Raw genomic sequence first — 21,506 nt, forward strand, 5'->3', positions numbered from 1 at the left:
TTTTATATCATAATTTTTCATCTCTATAAATTGACCCTAACCGCCTCATCAGAAAAATTAGATGGATTAAAATTTGTAAATAGTGATGATTGAGGCTATTAGCATCTAGAATTACTTTTTAAACCGAACATTAACTTTTAAAGGATTATATTTTTATTTTTTAATAGGTAAAATTAATAAGCAAGGACCTTTATGTTACTTATATTTGCCAGCTTAACAAATATAACTGTTAATCAACCTTAGTTAACTTAGGGTAAGCCGTGAATAAATATTTCAAATTGTCAAGTCGTTCACAAGACGTTATAAATCCATTTTGCATGTAATTAATCCAAGGTATACATCTCCATTAATGCCCAAAAACAGGGTATCAATTTATTTCTAACTCGTAAAATAACAGAAAAAGGATTAGACAAGAAAATATCGCGCTATTAAAGCCAGTTTCAAAAATATTCATTTCGAGAAGCTGATTCAAAATATCTAGAACATGATCCTTATCACTAGATGTCAAAAATCACCAGCATAAACCTGTTGAAAAAGGGGACAAGGCACCCTCTAATTCTTAACATAGACATAGATTTTCATTCAAATTAGTTTCAGTGGCCGTGCATGAGCATGGGGGTGTGCGTATACAAACACGAGCGTTTTTCTTCCTGCGCTTGCTCTTATTTCAGTAAAAAAAAAAAAAAATTTCAATCAGAGAGAAGACGAGAAGAATTCATGTTACGCAGGCAACGAAGGGAATGCATCCACGTCACAATTGTATTCTTGAGAGGAACTCCACTTTCGAACAAAAGGGTAATAAGATGAATGAAAGAGATGATACTATAAGCTACAAAAGATGCAAAAAGAATTTGGACAACAAGCAGCAAGCATCACTCCCCCCGACCACGAGGATCCTAGTCCATCGAATTCTTCACACGCTCCTCCATCCACTGAAAGAGAAGGACAACAAATTGAAAATGATCAAATGATCAATAGAACCAAATGTGATGACAAATATCAACGTCTTGCAACACTTAACAAACCATATTGAATCATGTAATTCAGAAAATATCATTACCTGTCTAAGCATGCTTGCAAGGGTCCGGGGCAGACCTTCAATGCTTCTCAGAACAACGTAATGAGGGAAGGGAAAGGAATCCATATACTTCGAAACCTTCATTTTTCCATTCCGATCAAAGGATACTTCCTGCAATTCAGAATCAGAAAATCGTAAGGAGGTCACTGAAAGTTATATATCCTCGTAAAAATCACACAGCAAAAAGAAGAATACCGTGCGGTCCATAATTGAATCCTGGGAATTATCCAAGAGTAACAAAGCGACCATTCGTTTCCCAGATGATAGATCTCGAATATACCGCTTCAACTTATCCTAAAATTTGATGGATTAAAATTTAAAATCAGTAATAATGAAGGAGGGTGGCAAAAACATTTAGTAGGAAATCCATAAAAAATTTGCATTAATTACCTTTACATGAAAGGATAAAAAATTAGAAGGAAATGCATGAAAACTTTACATCACCTTTTCATGAAACTGACCATCGGAAATGATCAAAACAAGTTGTTCTAAAGGATTACGCCCAGATGGAAGTCGTGCTTTAGCAACCGCAGAATCTAGCTTGTCGGTCAAGAACTTTAACAGATCAACAACTGGATCATTGACAATTGTATTCTCTTGCTCAAATGTTAAATTGGAGATCATCTGTTTCCAGTACAATAATCAACAATTAGATCCTTTTGATGATATACGTAATATTAAACAAATATATACACAAAGAAACAAAAATAAGACTGCTAATCTACTAACCTTGATTCCGGCCTCTGTCGTGAAGGGCCTGTCAAAATCGTGTAGTAATTTTATATTTCCTTTTGTTCCAAAACTTGCAATTGCCAGGCTCCCCATTTCAAGTTGAGAAATGGCACGGCATACTGTAACCAAGGCTTCAATAACGATGTCTCCACAACAACTCTCTGACATGCTACTTGAATCATCAACCGCAATTACAACTTGATAATCACGTTTATTGAGTCGGGTCCTCCTCAGCCATATCTTATCCTTAAGATAATTGCTTGTTATGTATGGAATTACCTGAATTTTTTTTAAAATTAAAATAAGAAAACATAAGGAAAAAAAAAAAAGAAAAAAGTTATAACAATCCTTTTCTATAACCATATATAATAAAAGGAACTAAAGAATGTCAAATCTACCTTCTTCATGTTTATCCTTTTGCCAGTTCTAAAATCGCCTTGGAGCTTGCTTGCTACAGTAGGCTCCATAACAAGGCGGAGTTGTTCAGATAACTCCTGAGATAATTTTGTTGTTCTGAGTTCATATCTTCTCCAGAGAGCAGTAGCTTTATCTTTCACATCACTAGAAACATCCTGAACATCTTGGGCCCTGCCCAAATTACTGTCATCCACAGATAGTTGACTTAGTTTATGTATATCTTCACTAAAGTATGATTTCTTGAGAGAGATCAGATCATCTGAATGCTTTCCTAAATCAACACTTTCAGCAACATTAGTTCTCACAGATCCTTCATCATGTGATTTCTCCGAACCTGAGACATTTACATGCTCCCTTTTCTCATTTTTTGGGATTGAAATAGAATTAGCTATAGATTGAATGTCAGAACTTTGCTTCTCAAACTTCAATGCTTCATCTTTTTCTGCAGTATGAAATTCTTGATCAAGTTTATTACCATCAATATTTCTGTCCATCTGCTCTGACGTAGCAGGCCCCATAGCTTGAGCTGTCCCCTGTTCAACCTCAGAGACAAACCCATACTCCTCAGCATTTTCATCCTCCATGTCAACTGGTTTCTCTGTGTTATCGTCAGGAAGGTCACCAGATACTTTAACTCTCTCTTTCCACTCCCTAAGTGCATCACCTAAACTTCGATATGGGTTGGGTAGCCTTTCTTGATCATGTGAATGCTCATTCTGTGGAAAACTAGACTTAGCTTGATTTTCAGTGAATTCCCCGGCATTTGATGAGTCTGACATCTTAAGATCCATCTTAGACATAATACTAGAAGGTAAGCCTCCGAGAGTAGAGTTGTCAAAACTCTGATTGCCGTTTGACCAATTTGGTTCCGCTGCTGCTATGTTTTCAGAAGATGTCTGTGAATCAATATTGGCCTTTGATGCTAGTTCAAGAGGGGCCACCTGCTCACTAGCCAAGCAAGAAGATCCTGGTTCAGATATATTTTTCTTGCCATCCATGCAATTAGTTTCAGCATTTTCTTGATGGTCCCCATCTAGCTTATCCTCTTCTGAGCTAACATCAGCATCAGTATGGGCATCCTCCATGATTTCATCAGGTGGAGGTGTCTCCTCATGCTTCACATCTCGGTTTGCATCCTCAGCTGATTCATCTTGCTCTTCAGGATCTCGCTCATCCATAAAATCCTCTTCTACCATCCTATCCATATCCACATCAGAGGTTTGTTCCAACTCATCAGGCTGCATTCCACTAGGATCATCAACTTCAGCTTCTTTCTCCAGATTGACCGCGTCTGTGGTTTCCCCATCACCGACATCATCTTGGCCTCTGGTTTCATTATTCCAATCATCAAGTTCCTCATAGTCAGCTTTCCCAGGTTCATCAATTGCAAAGTCATCTTTGGCTCTGAGCTCCCTACTGCTTCTATCTCTATCTCTAATTGACGGTCCAGATTCATGTTTTTCATCTGTATCATTAAGAGTTTCATCTCCGTTCTCATCCCAAGCTCTTTCTCCAACTGCGTCACTGTTAGGTCCAGTGGGCCCCATTTCAGACTCTAGCTGCTCATTCTCGGCATCTGTGCTTTCATCTTCTCCTGAGTCCTCACTGATGCTTACAGCATCACCTTGAAAATCTTCTTCCATCTCAATCCCCTTTTCATTTTTACTAGGCACCTCACTGGAGTCATCTTGATTATTACTCTGCCGTGGAATCAAAGTTAGACAAATATGATACTTAGAAAATAGACAACAATGTTACAAAGTCATGACCAGTAACAAGATCTAAATTCAGACCTGTCCACGAGTTCCCAGCAGCTGATCTTCATCAGTGATCTGTTCACTGACATCTTTTGATCCACTACCCTCCCCCATACCTGTCCCACTTGCATTTTCTGATGTATTGACGGTCCCATCATCCTCCAGGTGTTCAGTTGAAGTTCCAAAACCTTTAGAATATAAAGCAGCTAAAACGTTCGCAAGCACATGAGTTGTCACCGATACCTGACAACCACAACAGACAGAAGCAGAGTCCAACTAAATTAGAATAATTATGAATGTGCAATATATAATCTTAAATTTTGATTCTTTCATGCACTCTGAAAACATCAAATTCGCAAATTATGCAAGATACATTACATAAAGAAAAACTACACATATAAATTCAGGAAACTAAGTATTAAGCTTACAGATCTGTGCATGGCTAGGAAATTTTTCAGCAGCTCATCACCAAAATTCAATATGAGATCCATTAATATATATAGATCTCTATTATGGCTCCCAACTGTGTAATAATAACTGTAAATTCTATTGTCAGAATGATTCACCGGCTTCTCCTACACAAAAAATAACCACCGCTTTAGTCATCTATCAAGAAAAGAATCTCAAATAACCTGCAACTGTCAAAAACTTACACCAAATGTGACTGTCTTGAAAACTTTCTCGCATAGGACATCTAATCTCAGCTCCGCTACAAAGTCAACAAATACCAATTTCCATGAAGTTATATTCACGGACTCTTCAGCCACGAGGTTGGTGCTCAAGGAACATAATTTCTGCAATACTTCTTCAATATGTCCATATGTAGAGCTAAGGGATTCATCAAATCCAACATTTGGAAAGCTTCCCTCCTCAGATAAATCTTCTAGCACATAATATGCCTTTAATGTAGAGGTAAACTCTTCCTCAACTAATGTTGCCTGCAGAGCAACGAAGGAAGTTAAACCACATGTTCCAAATCTAAATTACTACGGTTTATTAGGGCTGCGTCAGAATATAATTTTGCTAAATCAAAACAGAAAAGTCACACATCATGATTAAGCACATTGATGGAAAGATATCAACACCTTTTCAATTATCTCTTGAAAACGATCAATTAGAACTGCTCTCACTGAGCTTCTATCCAGGTCTTGCTTCTGTGACACTAGCAAGTGCTCCTTAAAATCTTTTATAACATTAAAATTTTCAGAGACTAACTGCTCCAATTCCTCAGTAACAAAGCAAAAATGTGAGGTAGAAGTCACTGGAGTGATGGCTTTTTCACCCCCAATAAGGTAATGGTCCAATGATGCCTGTAATAAGCTTCCATAAATAGAACGCAACAGGAAATAAAACTAATTTGAAGCATATGACAACTAAGGACAGAGTATGCACCTTTGATCCACTGAACACTGGTAAAAAAATTTCTAAGGAAGCAATCATGTGACTGACTGAAGGTCTCACACTTTCGCAAGTGCTTAAGTGGCTTTTCTCATATGTCCTCAGCAAAAGCAATTCTTCTTGTAATACAGCACACAGACTATCAAAAATTTGCTGCAAGGTCAAGAAAGATCATATCAAAATCCAATTATGCGTCACAAGAATTAACATGTCCAAATGGCATTGTAAAGACAGCACTTACCTTTTGTTGCCACATGCATTTATAGGCAGTGAGCTGCTTTGGAATAAAGCACTCATAAACAGTACTGTTATCATTAGAGGTGGACAATGAACACAACTTTTTCAAAGTAGATATGCATTCTCTCAATCGTTTCAACTGCCGATCAAAACCACTGGCAGCAGCAAGTTGGTTCTGTTGCACTTGAACCAGCTGGTTGAGGAAAGAAGCTGACCTGTCAACCTGCCAAAAATAATTCAGATACAAAAGACAACATTGAAGAAACTAGTCATGATTTAGAAGGCACAGCACAACAGATGGTCCTTCCAATATCATTATCATAATTCATAGGCAAGGCGATGCAGCAGAGAAGTTATATACTAACACGACCAAAAATGTCAAATGACATAAAAGGTGCAATTGGATCAAATAACAAAAAACACACAAGTGACTCAGCATCGCACATCATAATGCAAGGGCCCGGCAATGCAGTGGAGATGTAAAATTCACCCACTAAATTACTATTCTTTTTCCATTTACAGAAAATTGAAAACAGATAGATACAAAAGAAAGCCAAAAATAGGCACAACATAGGAGTAGATAACGCATGAAAAATGTGATAGCAGGGGGGAAAAAAGATAAAGATAAAGAAATGAATAGAACAATTTTGTAACTTTTAAAGATGAAAACAACTAAAAGTAAATAATGCAACCTTATCATTTATTTTTTGGACTCCAATTTCAGCCAGTAAGCAGTAGGCAAAAAATTAACATTCAGATTTACCTGTTCACGAGTTATATCTCTGTGAGGATTGAGGCAAATCTGCTGGAGACGGAGCACAGACACAACACTCTTAAAGTAAAGTTCAATGGCTGGTTTCCACTCCATAACAAAGCCTTCTTCAAGTACTTTGTTTTTCTGAACCCCAGCTGCAGTTTCTGAGACTACACAAGGTAGTTTACTATTTGTCAGCAACAAATGTTGCATGTCACCAGAGTGCTGAAGGAACCACCAAGGTTTCTCATGACCCTATGCAAAAGACCAAAAAGCATAGAAAAAATAAGAAAAATGAAAGTGATGGCATATCTGAATACAGCCAAATCAGATCATTCATAAATTCAGATAACTAAGTTTCGCACCTCCCAATATGAAGACTTGTGTCGTGACAAACCACTACTCTCTAAAAGCTTAAGAAGTGAAGACAAAGCTCTTCTTTTCCCTCGACTCTTGCTTTCTTCCTTCCAAAGTTGATCGCACTCAACTGCTGTTACATATATATTCTCAATCATATCCCACATTGCTTTCCATCTTTCCGTACAAGACAGATTTGCATGCTGGAAACCAGTATGAGGTCTAAATATACTTCTAGATTCTGCATAGATAATCAATCCTTATTACTTCCAAAACACAACCATCAAAGCAAAGAGAAAGAAAAAAGGCAAAGCGAGGGGTAAAAAAGAAAACCTTCAAAATTCTTCCAATGGGGAGATAGTATGTCAAATACTTCTTTTTTCTTAAACTGAAAGTTCTGCAAAGCACAATCTAATTTTTTGCTACATTCCCCAAACCATATAGACCTACATCATAAAAGGATTGTCAATAGTATGTCAATAAACTTAGAACTGGAAAATATTAAAATACAGAGGATGCATTATCAGCAGTCAGAAAACCTGTTCTCATTATGGAAACATGTCAGATCAAGATTAACACCAAAAGAGCCCTTATTCAATACATCAGAGATGAACTTATGAGCACGAAGGGATTGAGTATTTGCTCCCTTTTGTGAAGCTTCTTGGTTAAGGAACATAACCACAGGTTCTTGCAGAATATCCTTCAACAATTAAAAAGAAAGATCAGAACAATGTAGTGATGCTAACCAACGTGCACGAGAAAGAAAACCATTTCTTTTGGAAACATCATGCCATTTCAGAGCAACGCCTGCCACCACTTAAGGCACATAAATATTATAACATAGGTCTTTGTTCTATTTGTCAGGACAAAGAAAGATGCTGCTGCATGACCATAGATCAGCAGTTCAACTTACGGTACATCAGCAAGACCACAATTTTTTTAAAAAAGACTATAGATAAATATTTACTGGAGTGGCAATAAAGTCATAATGAGGGGGGAAAACAATCATTTGAGAAGTTAACAAAGCTACACATTGACCAAAAATAAAGAAATCTATTCAACAGACAAATAAAAATCTAACATAATCGAATGTAGAACACTGATTTTGCAATATATCACAAACAAAAATCAAATTAAGCAATCAATGTGAACTACTAAAACTAAAAGAAAGCTAAATTGACTCCATTGTTCATTTATTGGGTGATGGTTTGGCCCTAAAATAAAAGCATGGAAAATGAGGAATCCCCCCCCCCCGGGGGGGGTTATACTCCAGCAAATGAAAGCAGCGTCACACTTACAGTAAATTTTTGTACAAGTTTCTTAAGCTTCTGCCGACTCTTTTTCAAGTTCTCCATGGATAAATAACTTTTGGTGCAATCCCACCGACACAGTTTCACCAGTGCTTTCAGTTCAGCTTCTATTTCTTTCTTATTCATCTCGATATAGTCCATTACTCTGCAGTCACTCACATAATTACTCACCAAAAGACATCTAATAAAGTGAAAGATGAAATACAAAATGATGCAAATATATAACAGAGTGACTCACAATGGTAAGAACTGGACATAAAATCCGAAAATATTGTACAAGTACTTTGAATGTTCCGTCTTCCCAAGACTGCACAGTTCACCAATTAACAAAAGCAATAAGGAAAGATTTCTTAATAAATTTACATAGAGCAAACATTCTTGTGCTACATAGCCACATTAAAATATGCTGTTTCAGCCACTTGAACATGCGGCCAGGGGTCTGAGCTTGGGTTAAAGGTTTTCAATATGATCATCCACTAGGGCCAAGGCCAAGCAGAAAAAGACAGGACACAAATAATATGAAAAGGATGTCACATTAAAATTATCTATTACCTTCCAATGGAAGTATACAAGGAAATTCAAAAAGTCTTCTATAACATTCCTTTCTAGCCTTGATTATCAGAAATCATCCCATGCTCCCCCCCCCCTTTTTTTTAATCTTAATTCCGTAGCATTATAAATTGTTGAGACAAAAATAACACACGAGTATTCTTGAAAAACCAATAAAACACTTGGCTGTCGCCTCAAGTACTACCAATACTATACTTTTACCATATACTCAGGTGGACTACCAGCACTGTATTAAATTTCCTAAGTGCTCCTAACATGTAACCCCAATGAAATGTTAGAACCACAAATGATACCAGGAGCTTTCTTTCAAGCATGCGCCAATATGATTTTGACCAAGGAAAGCAAAAAGAAGCTGAAGACGCTTTCGATATTCACCAATGCTGGATGTGTGAATGAAATCCTCCAAGCTGCAACATTGAAAAACAACTCAACAAAACAGGGTCACAAAATGCAAAACGAGAAGCTTGTTAACAGACTCAATATCAATCTATGACATGCCTCTGAACCACTGATTGATCAGAAGAACGGGGTTGAAGAACTGAATACAGAGGAAACCACAGCTGCAACAAAAGAAAGCAAGGAAAAATAAGCAATTTACATGGACAAATAGGCAGGATATTCTTTTAAAATGAACGAATAATATCACTAAGATGAATTGGAAATTTTGTTTCCATTTGATAGATAAGCAAAGATTAGCTTTTTTTATCACCATAAAAGAAAAAGAACATTGTAACTCTAAAGTAGAAAATCAATGACAATGCACAAACATGGTGACTATTGTCAAAATAGAGGTTATCTACAAGATAAAATATGGTGATGATAAAAGATAACTAAGACTACTGAGCAAACTTAAACTCGGATTCTAGATAATATATACTTATTTGATGGGTTTCCCAACAGCATGCATATTAAAGAGAAAAACTATAACTTCAACATTTACTTAGCATAGAATTATTTCAATACATCTCATATGATAAACTTCCTCAGAGTGAGGAGGGGAGAAAAGAAATGGAAAAATACTGCCAAATCAGGACCACACATGATGAAAATATCAAGCGAAAGAGGTTTGTCAGTAAACAAATCTCAACATATAAATAACATTAAGAATTAAACACCAAAAATGAAATTTACAACACCCGCTAGAAAGATCAAGAAATCTAAGTGCACCTAACTAAATAAGACAACATTTGAATAGAATCGAGCAGAGCAAGAGTCTTCTGGAATTTAAAATTCAGCATGATGCACCAATATTTATAACCTAGTCACTCACAAATCTTTTGAATCTGTAACTTCACCAATTTGATAATTGTATACTCAGGCTAAGAAGAAGATGGTAATTCAAATAACAGCAACAAAAAGCAAAAAAGGGACAATTGCCACTTACTTTCCCAGCATTATTCTCATATTGATCCATCACCTCATCAAGCAAAGCAGGCCAAGATTCCAGTTCCAATGCTTTCCACAAAGATAACAGTTCAAAAACAGGTTCCAGTTCACCTGTAAGCCATTGAAAGGCAACTATTAACACATAGGCATCAAATTATACACAGCAATAACAATCAAAAGAAATTTCATACGTGAAAAGCAGAATTTTGAGCCACTTTCTTGCATAGCTTGAGCCTTGTGCAGTAAAAACTGCAACCCTGAAAATGTCTACAAAAGAGAGAGCATCATGTATAACCTTGCATATTATTACCTAGAGCCAGAAAGCTTCTGGATGCAATTTTTCAAACCACAAACTTTCAAATGAAAACGAATGTCACAAACAACAAACTGACACTGGTAAAGCTGACCAAATGATGATCGTGACAATGACAATGACACCAGTTGCATATGGAAGAAGCAATGATAAGGTAAGGGCAAAAAGAGAAGAAACTTGGAAGGAACTCATGGCATTTACTTATCTTAAAAGGAGCACATGGCATACAATAATCATAAGACAAACATCTTTTCCAATCAATACAGATAAATGGGAAACTCATTTGAAAGCTTTTTGGAAGCAAATTACCTAAAACCTTTTTAAAAGCATACACAATTTAAGAGCCTGATGGCAATTGCAAGAGAACCCCGGAACATTACAATTTCAGAGGATTAACGCAACAGTTGTATATTAAAAAAAAAAAAAGAAAAAAAAAGAAAAGGATACAAAACATGCATTGGAAGTAATGTAGGCATGATAGTTATTGGATTACCTTTGCCAAAGGAGTCACTGAAGGAAGGCTCAAGAGCATATCAACTATATCTGACATTTTCTGAACATCATGATGATCTTGAAACTCATTAAGAAGGGACAAAATCCTCTGCTGGAGAGGAGCAAGTGCTTCCACAATTTTTGCCATCTCAGAAGCATATGAATCCTTCACTCAAAGAAAACAAAGAAAGAAAAGATATAATGTAAATTTTCCAGCCCAGGTCATGCCAGAATCAACCACAAAACAGTTGTTTGGTTTTTTTTTTTTTTTTGGGGGGGGGGGGGGCAGTAGGGGAGGGGCAGTATAACTAAGGTGGCAAAACCTTGTAAAAATTGTATCTCGTAGCCGATCTGTGAAACAAGTGGAACTTCCGGTTGTAGTCCAAACAAAGATAGAGTAAGTGCTCTGGCATAAGCTTAGCATCTAAACTAGACAAGAGCGGTGTCCAGCCACCTAAGGGAAGAAAACAAACAACATGCACATTGTGACACCAAGATCATAAACTTTTCCAGGGAGGAGCTCATAACTATTTTTCAAGAAGCAAAATTCAATCATGTACTGATAACTACCTCTGATTAACTCAATACCCAGTGTGTATGAGTCACAGAATGAAACTAATCGATCCTCATTAGAAACTTCGAAGGTTCCGGGCTGAATAAAATAAGAAGTATCATGTTACAATGCAAGATATAGAGTTTAACAATCTAATTAAGCGGGACAACAAAAGAAAAGGAGAGACCCACCAAAAAAAAAAATTCATAAATAAATGTGGCCAGTAATGTTCTATGTAATTTGTAATGACAGTGGAAATTATTTTGAATTGCGAAATTTTTATTGGTAGTCCATAGGCATAAAGCAAAACGAGTCAAAACAAACATCATTGCTAATTTGTCTAGTCTAGCAAAAATCCTAACCAATGCATAATATGTAAAGCAGACCGCACAAGTCAAAACTGCCCTTCTTTTTATTGGCCAAAAAAATTTCACTTCCCCAGGGCATTAACAGAAAACTAACCAACTTATACAACCCTGCTAACCAAATCACCGGGAGTTATTAAAAATTTGCTGACCCACAATATAGGAAATACTAGGAAGAAAGTTTCAGCTCAGGAACAGCACATATGGTTGGAATCTCTAAACCCAGATAGGCAAGTATATTCTACTTTCTAGTATATGCCGACAAAAAGCCCAAGGCACTCACAATTTGGACTAGATCAGCAGATCCAAACAACTTATTGTGAATAAGAACCACACTGCTCAGGATAGACTCTTCCAGCTGCTTCCATTCTTCCACTGATGTTTCACATGCCTCAGTAGCTTCCATCTGATAGATGTTCAAATTTCATTTCACAAATCCAACAAATATAGCATGAGGAGAGGGGAGCTAAAAAGTATAGACAAGACCACAAAAACCAAGAAATTCAGTTTGACTATTACTTTGTCCGCAGATATCTCTTCAGTAGAAAATTCTCTCCACTCTGAAAATGTTTCCGTTGTAAAAGAATTTGACAGAGTTGATATGTCAACATCAATGACACTCTCAATTTGAAAAACTCGGGGTTTAAACTTGTACTGTTGGGAATCATAATCACTTCTTGATTTTGCCTGAACTTTCATACTCATCCAAAGCCTGGCGAATTCATCAAATATCTTGCCCAAGAGCTGTGAATACAATATGGTAAGAAGTAAGCAAATAATTATTTCTACCAATATGAATGAATTAATTAATATAAAGAAACAAGGAGAACCTGACCAGATAGGATTCATCATCTAATATTTTTGAGTTGGATACAGAATGTGCAATCTGAACGAGAATATTATGCCAGGCAGCAGCTCTATGTTGCATAACAGAAACCTGGTTTACATGATTTAGTTACTAACTGAAAAACAAGACAAGTTGATTCTGTGCATTATATTTAACATATAATTACAAGTACAGACCTTCTTATAAGCCGCAATGCCACTGGAAAGAGTAACAAGCCTCTCCAGCATACCCCCATCCACTGAATAAAAACCTGTGCCAGAATCTAGCCTGTATGAAGGCAGCATGTACAAACTCCTGTTGAACTTAACAGAAATCAACTTGCTCAAAGCGCCACGAGGGAATCTCATAAGGTTGTAAATAGTTTCCTGAAGTGGTACCAATGTCAATCATCAAGTCCAGAAGAAACTAAAATGTGAAATACAAAATTCAGGGAAACGATACCATAAAGTTATTGTTCTCCTTGCCGACCCTACTCAGATATGAATTTTCCAAGGCACTTGACAAAATCAATGACAACCCCAATTTCATCTCAAAAACAGCAAGTTGGATTGGTTGAACTATATCATTAAATGCACTGTATTCATCTGTCAATCTATCAATGAAACGACTTGCTGTTTCCTGAAATTCAAAACAAGGAAAAAAAAATAATAAATTTATCAGATCATGAGTGTTGAACTTCAATTAAAAAATCCTCAGTATAATTTCCAAGTGACAGAGAATATCTAAATTGTACAGAAAATACTTATATTACTCTTGAATTGTGTAATCTTTTAATTTTCTAATATAAATGGAATGTCATTAGGTTTCCACAGCAACATGAGTATCCGTAAATAAACAAAATTGATACTTTCAGGAAGGAAGAATAGTGTCCTCATTCGCATTCAGTGCTTTAGGCTACAATGAAAGAAACCATACAAATCTAATTTGGTGGGTCCATATTTAAAAAATTTTTAATTTTAAAATTTTAAAGGATAAATTTGTTTTTGAAAAAATTGAGAATTTAAAAATTATCTTCAATTTAAATTATGCATCTATTAAAATACAAAAAAGCTAAACCCATAATTGTAAATTAACTTAAATTAACTTTGAACCAATCAAAATAAATAGAATGGTCCAGATTCATGATGAGCATCGAATGCAGTTTTGGAAGAAATGCAACTATAATGAAAGATAGAAAGAGTAAAAATAGAGAGGACCATCACTCGTCCTCCTGGAAGACAAGGAAAAAAGAGACATTGCAAAAGACAGGATCATCAATACAAGAGTCTCCAATCCCCTTGGAAATTTCTATAATGGATGCTTCCCTGGAAGCTTCCACGAGCTAAACACTAAAAATAGGGCAATCCTGTCCATGTCATTCTGCTTTTGTAATCCTACTTACTGGTTTATTTAACTTCAAGCAATATTTGATTGCATAATCTTTGATGTAAAAAACAAAGAAACATGATGCCCTCCTTCACTAAACATTCTAAAGGTAACAATACTCAATGCATTATAATACTTATATTCATGTTATTCAGACTAAAAATGCATATTTATTACTTTGGCTTCAATAATGAACATAAGCCTTTAACAACCGAATTAGTTATACCTGCCAGTTGCATGCCTGGTTGACAGCCAGTTGTGATTCCACAGCTTCAACACAGCTCACCATAGATTCCAACGACAGAATGAGTTTAAGAAAATCAGCGCATTCATCCATTAACTCCATGTGTTTCCAAGCTTCAGATCGGTACACAATCTAAGTACAAGAGAATGTGATCAATTTCTCATCCCTCAAGAATAAAAGATAGCTGAAGAGTAAATATGACATTTAAATAACAGAATTTTGTCAAGCACACAACATCTAACTGCAAGAGGTCTATTAAATAACAGAATGCTCTCCAAATGAAAACAATGAACAAATCATATACTGCCTCCAGTCCTAAACATAAAATCTAGTTCCTAGTGCAAATTAAATCTTATATTTAGGACCGGAAGTGGTATTTAAAAAAAGAATTGACTCTAGATAACATCATAACGAACATATATCTAAAGTTTGTAGATAAATAATAAAAAGGAAAATTAATCTGGAAGTCCTTATAGTTTCCCTGGATTTTGAATAAGGTCCTTAGGCTTCTTTTTTTTTTTAATTGAGTCCTTTAACATTCTGCCATTAGATCTATTAACCCCTGAAATATGAAATTTCTGTTAGAGCCAACTAGATCATCTTCTTTCTCTCTCCTTCCGCCATAGCTCCAAGACTCAAGACCAAAGCACTCCTCTCTTGTTCACTCGTTCCCTGACATCTTCTCCTTCCCATCATTCAATGGTTCATTGTTCCCTCCCTAGCATGTATGCCATCCTTGAAGTCGACTCATTCAACTAACACTTCTTCAGATGAGGTTAACGATTAGAAATGTTGCCAAGGCAGACCCATACAAAAAATACAAGATAGTGAGGAAGAATGCCTAGATGAGAGGCCTCTTCAATCACGTTGCTATTGTGCGAGCATCTATTTCTATGCACAATATAAGGACTGCCTCCCCTGTTTTAGTACTAGAAAGACAGCTATTTTAATTATGTGAGGCTTCTATGGTGCTGAAGACGATGTTGGCATTGTTATTGAGAGAGGGGAGATTTTTTTCTTTTTCCCCCCTGAGTGAGAAAGAGGGAGGTGTTCAATGCTAAGTCAGTGAAATTATTTGAACGGTGCATGGAGAGTTTAGAGAGGGTATGTTGAAGAGGGCATCATCGGCCCACGAACAAGCTCATGACTCATGAGGGATAGTGCGTTTTTGAGGGATCATGAAATGGGCCCCAACACATCTAATTGAGTCTCTCACACACAGTACAATCAAGACATATGAAATGAAAGAAATAAGACAAGAATTGATTCATTGATCCACCCCCATACAAAAGCAAGTGGAAGCTTCATATTAGTGTGGACAGAACTGTGTGCGAAACACATTAGCTCAATGTTATTGCCTTTTGGTGATCGGCCACTTCATTATCATATGTATCAACGACACTACAGACAGTTTTAAGTACTATTACGTTGCTTTTGGTTCAAGTTTATGGAGATTAATTGATTAAAGAGAGTGAGAAGATATGCTTTAAGTCAATTGGGAAGGTGCTCACAGTCAGCTGCAGCAAGTGGTGTAGTGGAAAAAGTCAAGCTCAGAGATGGCATATATGACGGGGAAGGAACGGTGAGCTGTTTAATGGTGGGGAAGGAGAAGATACTAATTAATGACCTATCAAGAGAGGAGAGTTCGGAGCGAGCCTTAGAGCTATGGTGGAACTTGAAAGGAGACAGAAGGAGAAGAAGATCCAGCTGGTAGAGCTCTAACGGGAATTATTGACGGCCTAATCCTTATTTAACAGTTTCAAACTTCAAGGACTAACGGATCTAGTTAAAGGACTTAATAAAAAGAGAAAAAAAGTGCAAGGAAGGAAAACTATAAGGACCTTCATATTAATTTTCCCACAATAAAACTCTTCTGTTTTCCATGTAAAAATAGTACTCAGAACCGCAATATGACAAGTGTTAAAGACAGCAATTAAATAAAAATATTGAAGACAGTATGAGGAACTAGAATGGAAAGAGCAGAATTTTCAAACCTTTTTTTGTAGCTTTCTACACGCTTCTTTAAGCTTTTCCAGCCTTTGCGCTTTTCTTTTATCAGCTTCAACTGTGAAAAGGTTTCCCGCTAGATATCCACATTCTTTTCTCACCTGGAAAGAATTTAGCAGATAGAATATAGAACAGTACTGCCTAAGCAGGAGTTACGATAACAAACAATAATGATAGAAGACACAGTGGTAGTAGACTAGTATAAGAAAACTAAGAGAACAATTTTTTCTAGAATAATCGCAGCCTCAACAAGAAGGAAGTAAATATCGCAAAGAAAAATGAGGGGAGAAATGGCTCATGTCATATCAAGCACCAACTACTCTGACAACAAAAAGAATATTTTCAGAATACCTGGATTTCAAGTTCAAGTGATGAGATTATTTCTACTAGTTGTGAGTACTTGCAATAGTACTTCATGGCAGGATCAGTATCCATACAGCTAAGCAAGAGACGAAACCGTAGTCCCCCAAGGCGTAGCCATGCACAACCAAGAATACTATTGAAGCCTAAACAAGAAGAAAGGTGAAGTAAAAATATAAGATATTCAAATGATCATTGGTCAATACAAATATATTTTTGTAACATTTCTATGCTAAGTCAGTTTTTTTTTAATTAAAAGACAATTTTATTCAAACCATGCTAAGTCAGCTCCTTCAGTTTATATTAAAATTTTGTAACTGGCCAAAAAAAAAAGCACAGAATATATACAAATACATTAATTAAAAAGCATGAAGCAGCAGCAGCAGCAAATAATTACCTTCACCAGCAGCAGTGGAATGAATATATAGATCTCTGAGCAGAGGAGCAATGAATTCATGAACCAAATCTTTCAATCTCTGGTGCCTTGTTGAAGCAAGCAGCGCTGTGAAAGCCTCAATCATCTCTTCCTAGGAACAGTCAAAAGGGGATGAGAAAATAGAGGAAAATATCCAAAACTAGAAATTTTCAAACACCATACATTGGATACGAAAATCTAAAAGAACACAATGGTACAACAAAAGTGCACGGGTGCATAAATTTCCATGCAAACAATAGTGTCCAAGCCTACATAGTGAACTACATTAACAATAACGTTAGCCCAAAAAAATACAACTACTATTATAATTTTCCTTAATATTTCACTTTTGAAGAAGAGAAATAGAAAGAATACCCAAGCTCAGACGTCAAAAGCTTTCTGCAGTTCCAAGAATTCTACAGAAAGCTAAAGACAATTTAACTTAAGGGGATTTATTCATTGATAGAAGCCAGAGACAGATTAGTCTATTCAGAATTCCAAATTTATTTGCTTTGAACATTCTGTGATGCAAAAGATCAAGCTTCAATGAATGTATTCCAACACTTATTGAGAAAGGTGAACACGCGTGTTCACAAAGGGACAAATAAACCATAATAATATAGGAGGACTTACTGAAACCATGCCGTTCTGGAAAGAACAAAAGAGCAACTTCATCACAGAAAATTTATCCGCGTTAAAAGATTTTTTGTGGGCATAAATTATCTGAAAATAAGCAGTAATGCAATTATGAGTCAATTCAATAACAACCAGTATAACTCTCAGATAAGAAGCTAAGAATATATAATATAGACTAGTACTACCTGCTGGAAAAGTGAGCGCGCAGCAGATAAAAGAAAGTTTGGTAACTGTTCCCCATGATTGAAGCTACGCCATATATTGGATGAGGTAACTCTAAACTTAAGACATTGCAACCTGAACTCTCTGATAGCATGCATACTTCGCCTGAACATACCATCCCCAAAAAAAAGAAAAAAACACATAATAAGAAACTTGATAGCATAATAAAACCTATGTTCCAAACTGAGAACACCATCAGGGCTGATTAAAGGAAATGTTTTAACATCTACAATCATCAGATAAAGTTGAACTTAGAAGCAATAAATGAAAAATGGAAGAACAGAATAATTTTGGCAAGACGAACAGACACAAGCATTTGACAGAACGGGATTTTAGAAAAATAGCTTTATTCTGTTTAAAATTGCACAGCCATCATCACCAATGGTATATTAAATCAATAGCATACTACACAGGGAAAATTTCGTGGAATTAGCAGCCTCATTATTCAGAGCCAATCAAAAATTCTTCACCAATATTCAAGATTGTAGAAAAACAAAGTCCCATAAATCCATCAATAAAAAAATTACCAAAAAAAAAAAAAAGAATATACCAAGGCTTTGCGAGATTTTTTTTTTTTATCTCAAATGATGTTGCTAAAGCAATTTTATGACAATATTCTTGTTCATTCTCTTTCTCTTGTTTTTAAAGATTTGTCAGTGCTCTGCTTTCACTAGAAAAAGAATAAACATTTGTTTCTTTCGGTAAAACTTCTACAAGTTTGCTCAAGTCAACAAAAATCTTCAAAAAATTTGTAAGAAAAATCATAGATGTTATCTAATAACTCTTCAGAATAATTTATAATAAAAACTAAATTCTATTTCAATTGCATGTTAGCCTTGAACAGGCTCAAAGCCTCTCTAGAGCCTACAATTTTAAATATGTAGGCCCAGAAGCCCATTTAGTCTTTAAGGCCAGATATGTGAAGTCTTTTTAGAAGCCTACTTAATGCGCCCAGGCCAAAGCCTTAAAAATCGCCTGCAATAGGCTCCGGCCAAAGCCTTAAAAATAGGCTACATACAGGCTCAGGCCTTAAGCTCCTGTTGCAAGCTTAGGCCTATTTGGTCAAAGCACTGTAATTGCGTTTTGGCTTATGATTCAAATACTTGCTTCTGTGCTCTCAGAACTGGGCGTAACAAGGGAACAGGGTTTTGGCCAGAATCAGCGGAGCCTCTCTTGTATCACTGATTTGGTACTGTTCTTTATTTAATAGCAAAACCCAAGGACTTTTTTCAATTATTTCTTCTGCTGTCCTTGTGTTGTTTTTCGTATTTATCAGCAGGTTTATATCAAATACATTCAGATAAATGGGGAAAAGAATCTTTAGAATTATAGATACACAAAGGGGACACAGAAAAAGGCACACAGCAAGTAAATAATGAGTCTTCATGGAAAAGAGGAACTCACGTAATCTGCAAGACAGTTGAGGCATTGACAGGTTCTATAAGCATATGGGGTAATGCAGTATCAATTGTATCCAAACCATCCATATTTGAGAAATTCTGCATGTGAATACAGATATCATAATTGAGTGATAAAGCAAATAAAATAGTAAAACAAAATGTAAAACAAAACCTATATTCATCCATACCTTAATGTATTCAGGGAAACACATCCACAGAGATTGATGCCACCTAAACCACAACTCCAGAATAAAGCTTGCAATTTCCACATTGACTATAGTATACCAAAAAAGTGGGAAATTGTTAAAAGGTTAATTTGCAAGTACAGAAAAGAAACACTAAAGCTCATGTACCAACCTGCATCCTCTGTAGTCCATTCATTCAAGATGAATAAGATTTTTTGATGTGGCAAGAACATTTGAAGAGGCCTTGAAGAGAAGGTTAGTGAAAATTTCAAGGCAGAATTCAGAAGGTTGGAAACACGTCTGACAGCCTATTCAGCAGAAAAATTGTGCAAAATGTTCAGAAGCTATGCACGGCAAAACACCTTCAACATAACCCTAAAAACAAACTGAACGGTTCACTCAATGCAAATTACAAGTTTTGCTTCACCCCACTAATTAAAAAAAAAAAAAAGATTTAATTACTGGTGACACAAGCATCAGGAGAAATTCTTGTGTACTCCTAGTGTGCCACTTCATATCAACTCTGGCCAATCAAAATGCAACACCTTAACAAATTTTTATCCTAGCTGTCACTTCCTATTTTTGATTTTCCAGTTTCTACCTTAACATTTCCACAAATTCTCTTCCCCCTACCCCAGCCTCCCTTTTCCTCTCTGCCCCGATCAAAACCTTCAATCTCTTTCTTGCTCTCCTCCGAACATTCCCTTTTAATTCTTGCGTTCTTTTATATTTTCACTTCGCCAAATCCTGCTTCATTTTATCTAGGATATGTTGAATCATTGTTGATGTTCAAATTTTTGAATCGCTTCTAATTTCTAAGAGCAACACCATCCTCCCAAAAAAAACCATAGAAGCATATTAAATTGATGGCTAAGAATAGTTCAAGCTGAGTCCATGTTGGCACAGTTCAAGAAGCAGAGGCGCCGATAACCACGATGACCATCCAGTATTATATTATATACACTACAAAACTCGTAAAAAAATCACAACCCAAGCTTGTGAATACGCAAGTGGTTGTTTTGTATGTTTCTCTCGATCAAGCGAAACACAGCAAAGGCTGTGAAAAGAATATCAAGCGCAGCAAGCCAAACATTGCTAAGAATAGTCACGTTTGGCCTGGGACAACACTGCCCTACAATTCCGCTGGGCGCAGCTCTAAGGAGTGAAATCTTTAGAACCCACTTCCTTGCCAAGTGCGTGCTCATATCTTGAATTAAATTTCATTGGAAACCCAATAAAGCTAGATCAATATGCACACACAAGAAACACAAATCGTAATTTTTCAAAAAAAAAAAAAAAAGAAAAGCACCTGGGGATCAAAATTGGTGATAAAAATCAGGGATTTGATTAATTAACAAAACCCGGTGAAAAGTCAAATCTTTTGGGTTCTAGAGAGGCTTGGTAGGCATGAAGGATTCCACTGAAGGGAAATAGGTTTCGCCCAGAGATGAGAGCAAGAATGAGATTGAAGCTGCTACTGTGTTTACAGGAAGAGAGAGAAAGAAGGAGGCAGGGAAGGAAAGCGAATTTGTGAAAATATTAAGGTAAAAATGGGAAATAGCGAAAAAAAATAGAGGGCGACAGCTAGGATTAAAATTTGCTGAGGAGTTACTTTTTGATTGGCCAGAGTTGATATGAGGTGGCACACCGGGAGTACACAAGAATTTCTCTAAGCATCAGACTGTAGCATTTGAGAGAAAGATTATTGAAGAAAATGTCCAAATGCAACATTTAGAATTCCTATACATCTTAAATCTGTAAATTGCATAAAAAGAACAGAATCAAGTAAGAAATCAAACAGAACGCAACACAAAAACAAAAATGTTAATCTTACTCGACGTGAGCCTTCAGGATCATACAAGTCAATTGATGTAAGCTCTTGAAGCAACTCCATATCCCAATGTAAACTGGCACTATCAACCGGAGGAAGTGTATCCAGCCAACTACAAAAGGCAGATTGTAGGAACAATATTCCAGGAGAAACGAACAACAAGCAACAGAAGTTTCACCCCAATCTGCAGGACAACTGGATCCGGTCTTCTTCTTCAACTTATGCTTTTCATCCTCAAACCTTCTCAACAGTGCCTGCAGAGAAGCATTTGTAGG

At 36.3% G+C, this 21,506-nt stretch overlaps 1 protein-coding gene across 1 annotated transcript in view; it reads right to left on the reverse strand.

Annotated features, from left to right (window-relative positions):
* Window positions 1–453: 453 nt before the first annotated feature.
* LOC114762118 (midasin-like) overlaps window positions 454–21,506 on the reverse strand; it is a 42,374-nt gene continuing 21,321 nt past the window's right edge. The window contains 41 exon segments of the mRNA XM_028951577.1: window positions 454–932; window positions 1,061–1,189; window positions 1,274–1,372; window positions 1,523–1,702; window positions 1,808–2,089; window positions 2,209–3,927; window positions 4,021–4,227; window positions 4,413–4,559; window positions 4,638–4,922; window positions 5,070–5,294; window positions 5,377–5,535; window positions 5,624–5,842; window positions 6,383–6,628; window positions 6,739–6,971; window positions 7,064–7,176; window positions 7,270–7,430; window positions 8,029–8,185; window positions 8,279–8,347; window positions 8,904–9,017; window positions 9,109–9,170; window positions 9,995–10,107; window positions 10,188–10,263; window positions 10,803–10,967; window positions 11,125–11,255; window positions 11,372–11,453; window positions 12,003–12,125; window positions 12,239–12,463; window positions 12,555–12,656; window positions 12,743–12,931; window positions 13,008–13,184; window positions 14,158–14,307; window positions 16,170–16,283; window positions 16,534–16,688; window positions 16,940–17,069; window positions 17,591–17,680; window positions 17,779–17,920; window positions 19,220–19,314; window positions 19,404–19,489; window positions 19,573–19,708; window positions 21,083–21,155; window positions 21,235–21,485. Coding sequence (XP_028807410.1) covers window positions 897–932; window positions 1,061–1,189; window positions 1,274–1,372; window positions 1,523–1,702; window positions 1,808–2,089; window positions 2,209–3,927; window positions 4,021–4,227; window positions 4,413–4,559; window positions 4,638–4,922; window positions 5,070–5,294; window positions 5,377–5,535; window positions 5,624–5,842; window positions 6,383–6,628; window positions 6,739–6,971; window positions 7,064–7,176; window positions 7,270–7,430; window positions 8,029–8,185; window positions 8,279–8,347; window positions 8,904–9,017; window positions 9,109–9,170; window positions 9,995–10,107; window positions 10,188–10,263; window positions 10,803–10,967; window positions 11,125–11,255; window positions 11,372–11,453; window positions 12,003–12,125; window positions 12,239–12,463; window positions 12,555–12,656; window positions 12,743–12,931; window positions 13,008–13,184; window positions 14,158–14,307; window positions 16,170–16,283; window positions 16,534–16,688; window positions 16,940–17,069; window positions 17,591–17,680; window positions 17,779–17,920; window positions 19,220–19,314; window positions 19,404–19,489; window positions 19,573–19,708; window positions 21,083–21,155; window positions 21,235–21,485 — 7,647 coding nt within the window. The 3' untranslated portion in view covers window positions 454–896.

The sequence above is a fragment of the Neltuma alba genome, unplaced genomic scaffold (assembly GCF_004799145.2).
Source record: "Neltuma alba isolate B1F8T4 unplaced genomic scaffold, ASM479914v2 tig00011195_pilon, whole genome shotgun sequence".
NCBI classification, from domain to species: Eukaryota; Viridiplantae; Streptophyta; class Magnoliopsida; order Fabales; family Fabaceae; genus Neltuma; species Neltuma alba.